Below are 18,137 nucleotides of genomic sequence, written 5' to 3' on the forward strand. Positions count from 1 at the left end.
GAATTCAGGACACAGGTCATGGTTTTGTATCCTGGACAAAGGCGTACTTGTCGCCTATGTGGTGAGTATGACCACATAGCTGCAGCATGTGAGAAGAAAAGACGCGTGCCTGAACCTGTGGTAGAAGACGCAGCCCCTGTCTTACGGGTGGCAGGTGAAGATCAATCACCTGAGGGAGGGTGTGGTCGTTTGTAGAGTAAGATGGTGGAGCAAGCTTTAAGGACTGGGGGTGAGTCTCCCCCTCAGTTCCCTGCCCCAGAATCTCCTTCAGTGACTTCTGCAGGGATGGTACCACGGGAGGAAGTGTTGGAAATAGAGAAAGAATTGGAGTAAGTTTTGAAGACCTTGTCACCGCCTGATGACGTTACATCTGAGCAAGAAGTAGCTGGAGAGTTATCGCTTCCAGCTTGTCAACGAAATGAGAATTTGGGGATTAATGATGTGACTGAGAAGCCAGTGGAATTAATAAATCATTGTAAAGTGGATGTTGAGGTTCACCGTGAGGCTTCCCCAGACCATGTTATGGGGGACATGATTGTAACAAGGAAACGGGCAGCTACGTCAGACTTGGATGATGTCCTCACGCCAGCACAGAGGCCTGGGAAGCAGAGTGGGATGGTAGGAGAGGGAAGAGGTGGCGATGGGGAAGGTCATGATAGGAGACATCGGAAGAAGGGAGGGGGGAAAGAAGGTATTGTGAAGATAACATACAGAAATATTAATTCTAGTTGTGAAAAGAGTGAGGAGAAGAGGCAGGGGTGGAAAATTTAAAAGGCCTTCGGTGTATGACTGTCAGTGTTAACGGCTTATGTAGCAGAATAAAGAGAGAATGGTTGTGTATGTTTCTTAATAAATATAGAGTGGATGTTGTGTTCCTCCAGGAAAATAATTTCAAGGTGGGTAAGGTGTTAGAGGTAGCGGGTTATCAAGTAATGACCCTGCCAATTACCTGTTTAAAAGATGGTGTGGGTATTTTAATTAAGGAGACAAGCCCGTTTGTTGTGCAGAGAAGTGAGGGGGGAGGGGGGAGAGTGTTGCATGTGGATGGGTCGTGGATGGATAAGTGTGTATCTTTTGTGACTGTGTATGCACCTGCGGAGAATAGCATGCAGGTAAGGAAGGATTTTGTGTGCGAGGATCTTGTCTATTTTTTGCGTGCACTTCCGGAAGTAGCAATAGTGGGGGTGACTGGAACTACGTTATTAGTGCAGCTGACGTAGAACCAAAAGGGGCAGGACATATGTCTGTAACTTTCAGGGATTTGATGAGGGATGTTAGGTTACATGATGCGTTTGGGGGGGGGAACAGAACATACTTTTGTTAGGAGGGGATACGCAGTGATGTTAGATAGAGTGTATCTTTCTCAAGGGGTTGTTGTGAAGTCTTTTAATACCGTTGAGGCGGCTATGTCAGATCATAGGGCTGTAGTGGTGGAAGTAGGGTGGGAGGAGCTGGCAGAAATATATAGGACTTATTGGAAATTGATTAGAGTGTTGAGTGATGAAGAAGGTTTGGAGGCTTTTTCTATTCTATGGAAAGAGCTTTACAAGGAAGCTCAGGAGGTGGATGACATTGCAACATGGTGGGATTATGTGGCTAAAGAAAGGATAAGAAAGTATTATGTGAGGGAGGGTAAATGTATAAACAATTTAAAATATAGGCTTGAGAATTATTTAGAGGATCGATTAAGAGGTTGTTACGTGCAGGGGATGGTTGGTGGTGTTTTTCCCATGGACGAAATAGTTGACATAAAAGAGAGATTGCAAACATTGCAAAATGATCGGTTTCAAGTGGTAAGGGTGCAAGCAGGGTTAGAAGAAGTTTTGTGGGGGGACAAACCGTCAGTGTGTGTGTTGCGACATCAAAAGCAAAGGCAGGCGCTGATGGCTATCCCAAGATTAGAGGTAAATGAGACGATGGGAATCTATAGAGCAGGGCAGGAGATAAGAAATACGAAGGGTATGAGTGCATATGTGGATATGTGGTATGAAAAGTACTGGACAAGTGGGGGTATGGATGACGTGGAGTTAGACAGGATGTGTACATATGCAAGGTGAAATTTAGGTAATAGTGATAGGATGGCTTTGGGTGGGGTTATTACTGCAGAGGAAATAGAGATTGCTTTACAGTGTATGAGGAAGGGAAAAGCCCCAGGTATTGATGGTTTACAGCATTGGGCGTTGATAGGAAATTTCGTGATTAGGTTATTGAATTGTATGAAGGAGAAGGGTAAGTTTGGAGATAAACAGACTACAACAGTTGTGGTGCTGGTCCCGAAATGTAAGGGGCAGCCCACCCTTCGGGAGTATCGGGCAATATCGTTGCTATGTGCGGACTATAAGGTTTTTGCAAAAATTTTAGGTAATAGGGTTAAACGTGTAGTGGGGAGAGTCGTTTCGAAATCGCAGTCTGGGCTGCCCGGAAGGTCGATGATTGAAGGACAAAGGATTCTGAGAAGTTTTGTGGAGTCAAAAGGAGGGGGGAGGGGGTGGCTTTACTGGCTTTGGACTGGCAGGCAGCCTATGATAGAGTGGAAAGGCGTGCACTGTAGGTTATACTTAGGAGAAAAGGTTATGGGGAAGAAATAGTTGATTGGGTAAATATGCTGTATAGGGGAGCAAAAATGAGGGTACAAATAAATGGGTGTATGGGGAGGGAATTTGCGATGGGTAGAGGTCTCAGGAAGGGGTGTCCCATGTCATAGATCTTATTTGCGTGTTTTCAGAACCCCTTTTATAGAATGGTTGAACATACTGTCAGTACCCAGGGTGAGGGTGGGGTTGAGGGAGGGACGCTTCGGCCGGGATTAATAGGTTATGTAGCTGATACGACTGTTCTGGTTCGTGAAAGGATGTCTATGAAAGTATTGGATGATGTTGTGCAAGTGTTGAACGTGCCACAGGTATGAAGGTAAACAGTGAGAAGTCAATGATCATGGGGTTGGGCACTTAGAAAGGGGGGTAAGGTGAGTTGTACTGTTGTTAAAAAGTGTGCGGCGTCATTAAAGGTTTGTGGTATTACATACACGGATGACATGGATGTGGCGCGTGAGGAAAAACTCGGATAGGTTGTTAGAAAGGATCGTGGGACGTCTGGGTGTTTTGAGGCCCCAGCATCTCACTCTGGCCCAACGTGTGATTGTCGTAAATGTTTTATTGTATAGTAAGGTTTGGCATGTTGCGGTTGTGTTCCCGATTACAGGGACGGCGATTGTGGGAATTTTGAGAAAGGTGTTTAAATTTTTGTGGGGATCAAGTTGTGATTGGTTAAGAAGAGAGGTTGTTATGTTACCGGTGTGCCAGGGTGGGTTGGGATTGATGGATCTAAGACGGAGGGCTAAATGTGTGTTTAGGAGGTATTGCATGTGGGCGTGATGGCGGGAAATATAGAACAGGTATATATGAGGTTGAAGAAGTGGTATGGAGGTGTTGAATTGAGGGAATGTGAAATTGTTCTATGGGCCTTGTTGTTGGTGAGGGAATGGAGAAACATTTGAATACAGGTTTTGTGTAGGTTACTGGTGGGTAAGTGCATTCCCCCTGTTGAGGGTTTGTTCTCCATGTACTCGTGGAGAAACATTTGGTATAGATTTAGCAAGCTGAAATTATTGCCCAGGGTGCATGACGTTATGTTTCTTTTTTTTGCACGGTATCTTGCCGTCAGGGGCCATACTAAGAACCAGGAGAGTAGTAGAGGGAGGGGAGGGTGTGGTTTTTGTGGAGGGGATGACACAGCATTCCATGTAGTTTATTTTTGTGGAGGGTTAGAAGACGTCAGGGGTTGGTTAGGTAGGGTGGTACAGAGGGTGGGAGGGAGTGGAGTGGCAGTTTTGTGTGCTTTAAGTCTTGACATGGGTGGTTTAGAAGAGGAAGTCATAAGAGCTTTAGATTACATCATGGTGGATTATATCTACATATCGTGGGTGATGAGGGGGAAAAGGGTTAGTGAGGTGCGAAGGCGCATTCTTGCGATAACGTTTTATCGCACGATGTGTCGTAACTGGGAGTTGTATGGGAAGAGGTGGGATCAGGTATTTTTGGAAGGATATAGGAGGCTAACGTTAGAAATCCTCGTGAATCTGTGAATGAATATGAATGTAGAAAGGGTAAGGTTCTTTTTATTTATGGGATTTAAATTGGTTGAGTGTAAGTCAGTGGGCAATAGCAGGCTCGTCTCCTGGTGGGGGGAAGATGAGAGTGTGGTGAATGTTGGTATGGATTGTGTTTCCTGGTTGTCATGGATGTGTGGTTGTGGAGCTTTGAGAGCTCCTTGATACTTATTGTTACTTTTGTGTAATGAATTTGTATTTGGAGGTGTTCCTGTCCTGTAATGACCTGATTCTTGAGTCATATGCGTTTAATAGTATATGTAATTGGTTATATTTATTATCGGTTATGAGGTCATGATATGTGTTAGATTATTGTAGATTAAAATATTTTTATATACTGTTTTGTTTGTGTACATATATGCATATGCATGGGTTTTCCTTTTTTTTGTGAAATCAGTTTTTTTTTCTTTTGTTACCCTTTAAATGTCGTTTTGAGCCTTTGTTAAATGTTAGGCTCTAGTACATTCCTAATATGGGTATGTTAATGTTGTTTTAAAGTTGTATATGATAGGTTAGTACTCTGTTACTGGTAGTTTGTTTTGAGACATTTTTGTTGAAAGCTTTTGCTTTATGTATTGCCATTTTTCCAGAGATGTTATAGAGCCGTTGGTTCTGAGAATTTTATGTTGTTATCTTTTTATGTCTATTTATATTCTGGAATTATGTACTGCTGTACTGTTTTTAAATATAAAAAAAGAAAGCCTCGTGTTCCTGTCCCGAGGATAGTGGAGTTTTTACGAAGTCACGACTTCTGAATCGGGACTAACCAAGTGATATCATAATCCTGTTGGAAGAAGATCCGTTTCTAGTTATAGTAGACTGATACTGGCCAGTTAGGTATGTTATAATATGATAGGTGTTTTGGGTGATCCAGCTGCATCAAGTGACCACTAGAGAAAATCTGGTAAGTGGTGGTACTATACAAGTGTTTTCCCTGATGGACATATATGTGTGTAACCCATCCCACCTTTTCCTTCAGTCAATAATATAATCCGCACAGTCCACAACTAATTAGTAGCGTCGTACTTGAGAGTGCTATCCACTTCTATACTGGTCTAGGATAGATATGGGTAAGATTTGTGTGGGTTATCGAAGGGGCCACTTGCAGCGACCAGTGGTGGCTTAAGTTTTCTCACATGCCTACACGGGGTGACTACTGTAAACAATATATGGTTGTCGCCTCCCAATGAGATTACTTGTATGAATGTAATGTTGAGGTTCATACAGGTAACCCTTTATAAATTTTTCAAAGCGGAGTTCACTTTTCAAACACCCAGGCATGAAAACCTTCCGTCTCACATTAGGAAAAATTTAGAGAGTGCTTCTGAAGAATTGTTGAAACTTATTAATTTTATGAGCCAAGATATTGATGAGAGTGATTACCTCTTCATCGAGTATGAATTAGATAATGCATTAACTAAAAGTCGATCAACTGTTCCTGGAGAGGATGGTATAACCTATGATATTCTCAGAACTCTAATGCATGTGCCTGATAACCCTTGCTAGCATTGTATAATCTCAGTTACACTGAGGGAGTTCTTCCTACTTCCTGGACCAATAGTCTCATGGTGCCTATCCCTAAGCCCCAACAGCCTGATACTCTTAGACCCATCTCCTTAACTAGTTGTCTTTGTAAAACTTTTGAGAGAATGATACTTAACAGACTGTACTACAGAATCAGACACCAACTTTTCCTCTACCTCTCGAGTTCATGAAACTTAAAATTGTGCAGAACTGTATTTCCACCTTTCTCACTGCACACACCTCTACTAGTTTTACCACATTTCTTGATCTAAAATCTGCATTTGATATCGCAAACACAACTGTTATACGACTTGAACTAGCCAAAATTAATATTGGTGGTAGCTTACTCTGCTGGATAATAAGATACCTGTCAAATAGAGTATCCTCTGTCCTCTACCTAGGCTTTAGAAGAGTCTGAAGAAATGTCCCTATGTACACCGCAGGGAGGAGTTCTTACTCCCATGCTGTTTAATGTTCTAATTAATACTCTCCTAAATGGTCTACCTGCCTCACCTAAACATATAGCTATAAGCTATGCTGATGACATCATGGCACAACAGGGCATAAGAGTGCCATTCTTGATGAAGTTCAAGCAATTTGTAATCGACTAAGCCTCATAATATCTTCCTCTAAAACAAAGATATTAACAAGTAAAGGACATCCCCCACCCATCTATTTGCAGGGTGAAAACATTAGCTACGTTAAAACTTAGAGATAGCCTGGTGTAGACGTACCCTTCAATAAATCCACTATACCACAACTAAATAAGAAATAAGAACATAAGAATGAAGGAACACTGCAGAAGGCCTACTGGCCCATGCGAGGCAGGTCCAAGTCTCCTACCGGCTTAAGCCAATGCACCCAACCTAGTCAGGTCAGGTCACATTGACTTAAGGGAGGAACACGGCAACCGACCTGGTAGCACAAGCTAATCAGGTCCAACTCACACCCACCCACACCCACTCATGTATTTATCCAACCTATTTTTAATGCTACATAACGTTCTGGCCTCTATAACTGTACTTGGGAGTTTGTTCCACTCATCCACAACTCTATTACCAAACCAGTACTTTCCTATATCCTTCCTGAATCTGAATTTTTCCAACTTAAAACCATTGCTGAGAGTCCTGTCTAGGCTAGATATTTTCAGCACACTATTTACATCCCCTTTATTTATTCCCGTCTTATATTTATACACCTCAATCATATCTCCCCTAATTCTACGTCTTTCTAGAGAGTGCAGATTCAGGGCCCTTAGTCTATCCTCATAGGGAAGGTTTCTGATACATGGGATCAACTTTGTCATCCTCCTTTGTACATTTTCCAGAGCATTTATATCCATTCTGTAATACGGTGACCAAAACTGTGCAGCATAATCTAAATGAGGCCTAACCAATGATGTATAGAGTTGAAGAACAACCTGAGGACTCCTATTATTTATGCTTCTTGATATGAAGCCAAGGATTCTATTACCTTTATTGCGAACACTTATGCACTGTTGTCTTGGTGCATAAATGCTAAATGCTCTCAAAGCTGTTGCTGGCTACAACTCCAACTATGGTGCTAATGTGAGAATCGTAAGACTGATGTACATAGCCTATGTCAGGTCCTTAATTGCTTATGCTGCTCCCATGTTGATATTAGCTAGAGAAAGTTCTCTCTGACCCTTTGAGTTAATATAAAATGAAGCTCTCAGAATTATTCTTGGGTGTCCCAAATCTACCAAGGCTCTTAATATGACGAAGGAGCTTGGTATTTCTAGTATCAGTGATAGGATTATTGAGATTAACACTGTACTCCGTATTAGAATTAAGAAATGAACCAGACACTGTCACAATGAATCTTACTAAATGTCTCGAAGTAAAAGCACACAGATCTAAATGGATTGTGAAAACATGCACTTATATTAAGTTTTATAACCTGTATGAACTGTATCACTGTAGGCAACAAGATCATTTCACCCCTCCATGGAGGATGTGTTCATTGAATATCACATACCTGCAAGTCCCTCCCAAGAAGGTCATTGCCAGTAATCCCTTCCTTAAATCACTTGTTAAAGCAACTGTTCAAGAAGAAATCTCTCGCCTAGCTGGTAGTAATAAGTTATCACAAGTTATATATGCTTATGTAACACAGTTTTTGTTCCTGGCAAGAAAGTGTTATTTTCCAGCTCCTTTTATTGTAAAACAATAGAAAATGCCCATTATTCCTTTTGAACTTTGCTTTTGTGGCTTACATGATGAATTTTTGACAAAAAATGGCTAAATTTTAATATTTTTTGCTAGTTTTGGATGTAAAACAAAAACATATAATAAAGTAAATAAAATTTACACAAAATAAAATTTGCACAAATTTTATTTTAAACTTTCTGAAACATATTTACAAAGTTAAAAATGAGCAGTTTTTCTAGATATGCGAGCATGTAACAAATCACTTTCCCGTTTAAGCCCCCAAATGTAGTCTGCCATCATGTTTTCATTATAAGATCCCTCTTATCTGTGTTGAAGGTTCATTATATCTTGGTGGAAGCGCTTCCCTTGCTCCTCTGAGTATGCTCCCATATTCCCTTTGAAATTGTCAAGATGAGCATCAAGGATATGGACCTTAAGGGACATCCTACAGCCCATCTGACCATAGGCTTTTACCAAGGTCTAAACAAGTTCCACATAATTGTCAGCCTTGTTGTTGCCCAGAAAGCCCTGTGCTACAGCAACAAAACTCTCCCAGACTTTCTTTTCCTTCTCTGTGAACCTCTTTGGAAATTCTGAGCACTCCATGATTTTCCTGACTTGTGATCCAGTGAAGATGCCAGCCTTCACCTTTGCCTCTGATAGTTTGGAAAAGAAGTCCTGAAGATATTTGAAGGCTGCAGACTCTTTGTCAAGAGCTGTAACAAACTGTTTTAATAGCCCTAGTTTGATGTGTAATGGAGGGAAGAGAACCTTTTGAGGATCCACCAATTGTTCATGTTTGATATTATGTCATCCAACTGAGAACTCATTCTTTTGAGGCCAGTGCTTCCTCTGGTAGTGTGCTGCTCTGTCTCTACTATCCCAATGATAGAGATAACACGGAACTTGGTAAAACCTCCCTGGGGTCCCATAAAAAATGCCATCATTTTCAAGTCTCCAATAACCTCCCAGCCATACTTATCGTAGTTCAAAGCTTCCAGTAGAAGTTTGACACTGTTGTAGTCCTCCTTAAGCTGCATTGAATGAGCCAAGGGAAGAGATGGATACTTATTCCCATTGTGCAGAAGTACAACTTTTAGGCTTCTGGAGGAGTTGTCAATGAAGTCTTCAATCATCAGGAGTGCATGCAATTCCAATTGCATCAAACAGACCTGATACATCATTACAGAAGCACAACCTGTCTTCATTAGTGAAAAAGCTTGAGAAATGTTGGTGACGTTTTCTTTGGCTTGTCACTTGCACACTTTCATCCAGCAAGTCCCACTCTTTGAGCCCTGAAATCAAAATCTCAGCATTTGACTTTGTCAAACAAATATCTCTGATAAGGTCATCGATATCTGGTTTGGGTAGTAAGGATTCCTCCCAACAGCTGCATCTGTGAGATCATAGTCTTTTTCATTGTGCTCTTCATTTTCTAAGCCAAACTCTCGCGTTAATAACTGGAACGTAGCGACTCGTTGTGGAGGAATTATTATAATATCATTTATGGCAGTCTCCTTGGAGTTAGAAGCAACAACCCTGGGCAGAGTCATAACACCTGCTTCTTGGGACATTACACAATTCCTGATGCTCCGCCATCATTCAAACCTGCGCAGGTCAAGTCCTGTAATTCCTGGCTTCTTCAGATCAATGTTACTGCAGTCATTAATTAAGGCTAGGTCGACAGGACTCGACAAACTCTGATAAGTGGATTCAGGTGTACAGTATCCCTAGCAGAGTGACTCACCACAGAAAAGTAATATAATTGTACAGCAACAAATCATTTGATAATTGTACAATATAACATGTCCACTACACTAAATATAAATATATTATACACCTATAATGCTCGAGGTCTCACCACACATATATGATCGAGAATGAGGTTCGGAACGGCTACTGATGACGCTTCAGGGAAGAATTATTAGAGACAGTAAAAAGCTTTGGTCGCGTATTTACCTTAATCTAGATAGATAAAAATTCTTCTAAATTGGAATGGTGATCTAATTTCTTGGTGATCTTTTATTTCACTGGTATTATCTACGTAACACTGTGAGTATGTTGATGTGGCTCAGTAATGAGACCTTGTCTAGCTGGTTAATAATGAAGGCCTACTCTCAGTAGGCCTACAACAAAGACACAATGCAGAAAAAGCTTGTTGGTGGCGTGTCTGTCTCGTGACTGTCGGACGGTGGATCAAGCTTCCACCGCATCTTAAGCTGATTGAACCACATGGGTTTAGCTTTTCGCGTGAGTGTAATAATAATAATAATAATAATAATAATAATAATAATAATAATAATAATAATAATAATAATAATAATAATAATAATAACAAGAACAAGAACAACAACAACAACACCAACACCAACAACAACAACAACAACAACAACAACAACAACAACAACAACAACAACAACAAGAACAACAACAACAACAACAACAACAAGAACAACAACAAGAACAACAACAAGAACAAGAACAACAACAACAACAACAACAACAACACCAGCAACAACAACAACAAGAACAACAAGAACAACAACAACAACAACAACACCAGCAACAACAACAACAACAACAACAACAACAACAACAACAACAACAACAACAACAACAACAACAACAACAACAACAACAACAACAACAACAACAATACTTCCTAAACATTGTTTACATACGTACATAAGAACATTCATTAAAGACTTACTCTTCCAGCCCCTTAAGCTTGACATGAGGATTTTGGTTGTAGATCATGTGATTGAAGATGTGTTCCTGTGCCCAGCCCGTGACGTGGGCACCAGCTGCCCCTGCATGGAAGCTCCTCCCTACCTCGGGCACCAGGGCATGGCGACCCTGCATGGAGTGTTCCGAGGACAACCACCAGTCCCAGTCAGCGGTCTCCTGTGTAGACCAGATCATTAATAATAATAATAATAATAATAATAATAATAATAATAATAATAACAATAATAATAATAATAATAATAATAATAATAATAATAATAACAATAATAATAATAATAATAATAATAATAATAATAATAATAATAATAATAATAATAATAACAATAATAATAATAATAATAATAATAATAATAATAATAATAATAATAATAATAATAATAATAATAATAACAATAATAATAATAATAATAATAATAACAATAACAATAATAATAATAATAATAATAATAATAATAATAATAATAATAATAATAATAATAATAACAATAATAATAATAATAATAATAATAATAATAATAATAATAATAATAATAATAATAATAATAACAATAATAATAATAATAATAATAATAATAATAATAATAATAATAATAATAATAATAATAATAATAATAACAATAACAATAATAATAATAATAATAATAATAATAATAATAATAGTAACAATAATAATAATAATAATAATAATAATAATAATAATAATAATAATAATAATAATAATATCTTTATTTCTACAAGTACATGTACAAGGTATACAGACATAGCTGACATCAGTGACATACTACTATATAGAAAGCCGCTTCTTATGCAGAGCATTTCGGGCAAATTAGGTCAGTTTTATCCCAGGATGCGACCCACACCAGTCGACTAACACCCAGGTACCCATTTTAAACTGATGGGTGAACATAGACAACCAACACGCCCAATGTTTCTACCGTGTGAAGCGAGAGCTTCACACGATGTTTCTACCGTGTGAAGCGAGAGCTTCACACGATGTTTCTACCGTGTGAAGCGAGAGCTTCACACGATGTTTCTACCGTGTGAAGCGAGAGCTTCACACGATGTTTCTACCGTGTGAAGCGAGGGCTTCACACGATGTTTCTACCGTGTGAAGCGAGGGCTTCACACGATGTTTCTACCATGTGAAGCGAGGGCTTCACACGATGTTTCTACCGTGTGAAGCGAGGGCTTCACACGATGTTTCTACCATGTGAAGCGAGGGCTTCACACGATGTTTCTACCGTGGTGGGTCCGGGTCACTAAAACAAAGGTGGTGACTGCTACCCTCTATGTTTATTTTACGGGACATATAAAAAGTTTATGAATGTTCTTGTTTTTTTTTTGCTTGTTTTTTTAATGTAAGGTGGGGAAACGTGGCTCTGGTAGGCCAGGTAATGTTCAACTGATTCCGGGTCCCGGCATAACTAAGTCCCGTGTCAGGAGATACTTGTCCTCTCTCCTAATAAATAAACCACCACCATCATCACTGCATTTAACACTTGTTGGCACAATTCTCGTTATGTTCTCACTAGCAGGTCTCGTGTAAGCATTGATATAGCAGTTCTAGCAAGTATTGTGTAAAAAAATCCCCCGAATGTAAAGCAAGGGTGTCACTAGCACGTTAAAAGACAATATAATAAGTGTCAGGGGCCCGAGATTGTTCAACTGCCTCGCAGCATACATAAGGGGGATTACCAATAGGCCCCTGGCTGTCTTCAAGCAGGCACTGGACAAGCACCTAAAGTCGGTACCTGACCAGCCGGGCCGTGGCTCGTACGTTGGATTGCGTGCAGCCAGCAGTAACAGCCTGGATGATCAGGCTCTGATCCACCATGAGGCCTGGTCACAGACCGGGCCGCGGGGGGCGTTGACCCCCGGAACACTCTCCAGGTAAACTCCAGCAGCACTAGCAGCTATTGTGTAAGCAGCTCTATAACAGTACTAGCAAGTCTTGTGTAAACATTCCTGTAACACCACTATGAAGGTTGGTATCCACAGTAGCACAATAGACTGACGTACTTTCTCAGGAATCCATCGCTCGTACTGTTCTCTTGCCCACTGGCGCTTGATCATCCAGCCGAACTGAGGAAACATCTCTAGTCGTCTTAGGACCGTGGGATCATGAGCCACTTCCGGGTAGCTGTTGACGGAGAAGGAGTTCACGCAGTGGATGGTCGGGTCAGCATCCAGCAGCCAGGCAGTCTGCTGGAAGAAACTGGAAAGCGTAAAAGCGTTAAGGATTACGTAATATGTAAAGAGTAATGAACACTTGTCAATGCTCAGTAATAACCCACATGGAGACAGAAACTCAGAAGATTAATTGGTCTGTATATTTCGACCCCCGTCTTCTAAAGAGGATCCCAGAAAGAGATCGAAATATACCGACCAATTACTCTTCTGAGTTTCTGTCTCAATGTGAGTTATTATTGAGCATTATGTAATAAGAATAATTTAATATGTTGGACATGACTGGTAGTGATCAGACATGACTGGAAGTGGCCACAGACATGACTGGTTGTGACCAGACATGACTGGTAGTGACCACAGACATGACTGGAAGTACTCACCTAGTTGAGGTTGCAGGAGTCGAGTCCAACCTCCTGGCCGCTACTAGGTCACTCTCCCTGAACCGTGAGCTTTATCATACCTGTTCTTAAAGCTATGTATGGATTCTGCCTCCACTACATCGCTTCCCAAACTATTCCACTTCCTTACATGACTGGTAGTGACTAGACATGACTGGTAGTGGCTACAGACATGACTGGTAGTGACCACAGACATGACTGGTAGTGACTAGACATGACTGGTTGTGGCCAGGTGACATGACTGGTTGTGACCAGGTGACATGACTGGTTGTGACCAGGTGACATGACTGGTTGTGACCAGGTGACATGACTGGTTGTGACCTGGTGACATGACTGGTTGTGACCTGGTGACATGACTGGTTGTGACCACAGACATGACTGGTAGTGACCACAGACATGGCTGGTAGTGACCAGACATGACTGGTAGTGACTAGACATGACTGGTGGTGACCAGACATGACTGGTAGTGACCAGACATGATTAGTAGTGACCAGACATGACTGGTAGTGACAAGACATGGCTAGTAGTGGCCACAGACATGACTAGTAGTAACCAGACATGACTGGTAGTGACCACAGACATGACTGGTAGTGACCAGACATGACTAATAGTGACCAGACATGACTAGTAGTGACCAGACATGACTGGTAGTGACCAGACGTGATTAGTAGTGACCATACATAACTGCTAGTGACCACAGACATGAATAGTAGTGACTAGACATGACTAGCAGTGACCAGACATGACTAGTAGTGACCAGACATGACTGGTAGTGACCAGACATGACTAATAGTGACCAGACATGGCTGATAGTGACCACAGACATGACTAGTAGTGACCAGACATGACTAGTAGTGACCAGACATGACTAGTAGTGACCAGACATGACTGGCAGTGACCAGACATGACTGGTAGTGACCAGACATGACTAGTAGAGACCAGACATGACTGGTAGTGACTAGACATGACTGGTGGTGACCAGACATGACTGGTAGTGACCAGACATGATTAGTAGTGACCAGACATGACTGGTAGTGACAAGACATGGCTAATAGTGGCCACAGACATGACTAGTATTACCAGACATGACTGGTAGTGACCACAGACATGACTGGTAGTGACCAGACATGACTAACAGTGACCAGACATGACTAGTAGTGACCAGACATGACTGCTAGTGACCAGACATGATTAGTAGTGACCAGACATAACTGCTAGTGACCACAGACATGAATAGTAGTGACTAGACATGACTAGCAGTGACCAGACATGACTAGTAGTGACCAGACATGACTGGTAGTGACCAGACATGAATGGTAGTGACCAGACATGACTAGTAGTGACCAGACATGACTAGTAGTGACCAGACATGACTGATAGTGACCAGACATGACTAGTAGTGACCAGACATGACTGGTAGTGACCACAGACATGACTAGTAGTGATCAGACATGACTAGTAGTGACCAGACATGACTAGTAGTGACCAGACATGACTGGTAGTGACCAGACATGACTAGTAGTGACCAGACATGACTGATAGTGACCAGACATGCCTGGTAGCGACCAGACATGACTGGTAGTGACCACAGACATGACTAGTAGTGATCAGACATGAATAGTAGTGACCAGACATGACTAATAGCGACCAGACATGACTGGTAGTGACCAGACATGACTAGTAGTGACCAGACATGACTGGTAGTGACCAGACATGACTAGTAGTGACCAGACATGACTAGTAATGACCAGACATGACTAGTAGTGACCAGACATGACTGGTAGTGACAAGACATGGTTAGTAGTGGCCACAGACATGACTAGTAGTAACCAGACATGACTGGTAGTGACCACAGACATGACTAGTAGTGACCAGACATGACTAATAGCGACCAGACATGACTGGTAGTGACCAGACATGACTAGTAGTGACCAGACATGACTAGTAGTGACCAGATATGACTAGTAGTGACCAGACATGACTGGTAGTGACAAGACATGGCTAGTAGTGGCCACAGACATTACTAGTAGTAACCAGACATGACTGGTAGTGACCACAGACATGACTGGTAGTGACCAGACATGATTAATAGTGACCAGACATGACTAGTAGTGACCAGACATGACTGGTAGTGACCAGACATGATTAGTAGTGACCAGACATAACTGCTAGTGACCACAGACATGAATAGTAGTGACTAGACATGACTAGCAGTGACCAGACATGGCTAGTAGTGACCAGACATGACTGGTAGTGACCAGACATGACTAATAGTGACCAGACGTGGCTGATAGTTACCACAGACATGACTAGTAGTGACCAGACATGACTAGTAGTGACCAGACATGACTGATAGTGACCAGACATGACTTGTAGTGACCAGACATGACTGGTAGTGACCACAGACATGACTAGTAGTGATCAGACATGACTAGTTGTGACCAGACATGACTAGTAGTGACTAGACATGACTGGTAGTGACCAGACATGACTGGTAGTGACCAGACATGAATAGTAGCGACCAGACATGACTGGTAGAGACCAGACATGACTGGTAGTGACCAGGCATGACTGGTAGTGACCAGACATGACTATCAGTGACCAGACATGACTAATAGTGACCAGACATGACTGGTAGCGACCAGACATGACTGGTAGTGACCATAGACATGACTAGTAGTGATCAGACATGACTAGTAGTGACCAGACATGACTAATAGCGACCAGACATGACTGGTAGTGACCAGACATGACTAGTAGTGGCCAGACATGACTGGTAGTGACCAGACATGACTAGTAGTGACCAGACATGACTAGTAGTGACCAGACATGACTAGTAGTGACCAGACATGACTAATAGCGACCAGACATGACTGGTAGTGACCAGACATGACTAGTAGTGACCAGACATGACTGGTAGTGACCAGACATGAGTGGTAGTGACCAGACATGACTAGTAGTGACCAGACATGACTAGTAGTGACCAGACATGACTGGTAGTGACCAGACATGACTGGTAGTGACCAGACATGACTAGTAGTGACCAGACATGACTAGTAGTGACCAGACATGACTAGTAGTGACCAGACATGACTAATAGCGACCAGACATGACTGGTAGTGACCAGACATGACTAGTAGTGACCAGACATGACTGGTAGTGACCAGACATGACTAGTAGTGGCCAGACATGACTGGTAGTGACCAGACATGACTAGTAGTGACCAGACATGACTAGTAGTGACCAGACATGACTAGTAGTGACCAGACATGACTAATAGCGACCAGACATGACTGGTAGTGACCAGACATGACTAGTAGTGACCAGACATGACTGGTAGTGACCAGACATGAGTGGTAGTGACCAGACATGACTAGTAGTGACCAGACATGACTAGTAGTGACCAGACATGACTGGTAGTGACCAGACATGACTGGTAGTGACCAGACATGACTAGTAGTGACCAGACATGACTAGTAGTGACCAGACATGACTAGTAGTGACCAGACATGACTAATAGCGACCAGACATGACTGGTAGTGACCAGACATGACTAGTAGTGACCAGACATGACTGGTAGTGACCAGACATGACTGGTAGTGACCAGACATGACTAGTAGTGACCAGACATGACTGGTAGTGACCAGACATGAGTGGTAGTGACCAGACATGACTAGTAGTGACCAGACATGACTGGTAGTGACCAGACATGACTGGTAGTGACCAGACATGACTAGTAGTGACCAGACATGACTGGTAGTGACCAGACATGACTGGTAGTGACCAGACATGACTAGTAGTGACCAGACATGACTGGTAGTGACCAGACATGACTGGTAGTGACCAGACATGACTAGTAGTGACCAGACATGTTGACAATACAAGAACCAGCATAGTAAATATTTACCACTATAACTCTCGTGGAAATAAACTGAATAAGTCTATAACTCCGGAATATTATTTTTCACGAAGGTTTACTTACAAACAAGTGGAAAACAGAGAATGTTGCGCCGCTATTGTATTTTTTATAGAAAAATCAGTAAAATATTTTCATAGTAAAAGTCTAAATTTTTATTATATGTTTCAAACTTGGGTCAGTAAATTCTGTACATCAAGTCTGTCAAATTACCGTGACTACTGCAGTAATTATTCAAGATAGAAATAGGTGATATTACATTTAATTATATTTAAAGTTTAGAGGTTTATCGTGATTATAAAATTACTTGAATCTCAAGAAAGCAATCCTGGTAAACTATAAAATAGACTTATGGCATGCTAAGAGTATGTTACATTTTATTTAGTGTATGTCACACACCCATATAGGCTGCCTCCCAACCAGTGAACCAGGGCGCCATTGTCACCAGCTGATCACAAGGACACCCACCAAAGTTGTGGATCTATATGGTACACTCGTGAATCATCCTTGGCAGACTTACATTCACATCTCGTCATTACCGTTCTCACAGTATCCCATGCTTGCATTTGCCTTATTGTACATAGCTGTACATTCTGTACATATGCTAAATATACATATATAAATATATATATATATATATATATATATATATATATACATATATATATATATATATATATATATATATATATATATATATATATATATATATATATAAATATATATATATATATATGTATATATATATATATATATATATATATATATATATATATATATATATATATATATATATATATATATATATATATATATATATATATATATATATATATATATATATATATATATATATATATATATATGTTACTGTACGCACGAACAAGTGGTATTGATCAACAATAATAACACTGCGACTAGTCAAGGAGTCGAACCCATGCTGCTTTTACTCCTTGATTAGTCGTAGTGTTGTTACTGATCAATACCACTTGGTCGTGGGTACATTAATATAAAATATTACTCGTTGTACTAGTACACCAAACAGGGAGTAGAATGAAAACCTAGAGTCATCCACACCACCGTAG

The 18,137-nt window shown here is 40.9% G+C and overlaps 1 protein-coding gene across 1 annotated transcript in view; it reads right to left on the reverse strand.

Moving 5' to 3' along the window:
* The window catches only part of LOC128689014 (protein O-linked-mannose beta-1,2-N-acetylglucosaminyltransferase 1-like), a 218,508-nt gene that overhangs the window by 112,257 nt on the left and 88,114 nt on the right, over nt 1-18,137 (reverse strand). The window contains exons 12-13 of the mRNA XM_070079493.1: nt 12,571-12,766; nt 10,514-10,707 (exon numbers count right to left, since the gene is read on the reverse strand). Of these exons, the coding sequence (XP_069935594.1) occupies nt 10,514-10,707; nt 12,571-12,766 (390 nt within the window). The remainder of the gene's footprint in view (nt 1-10,513; nt 10,708-12,570; nt 12,767-18,137) is intronic.

The sequence above is a fragment of the Cherax quadricarinatus genome, chromosome 6 (assembly GCF_038502225.1).
Source record: "Cherax quadricarinatus isolate ZL_2023a chromosome 6, ASM3850222v1, whole genome shotgun sequence".
Classification (NCBI taxonomy): Eukaryota; Metazoa; Arthropoda; class Malacostraca; order Decapoda; family Parastacidae; genus Cherax; species Cherax quadricarinatus.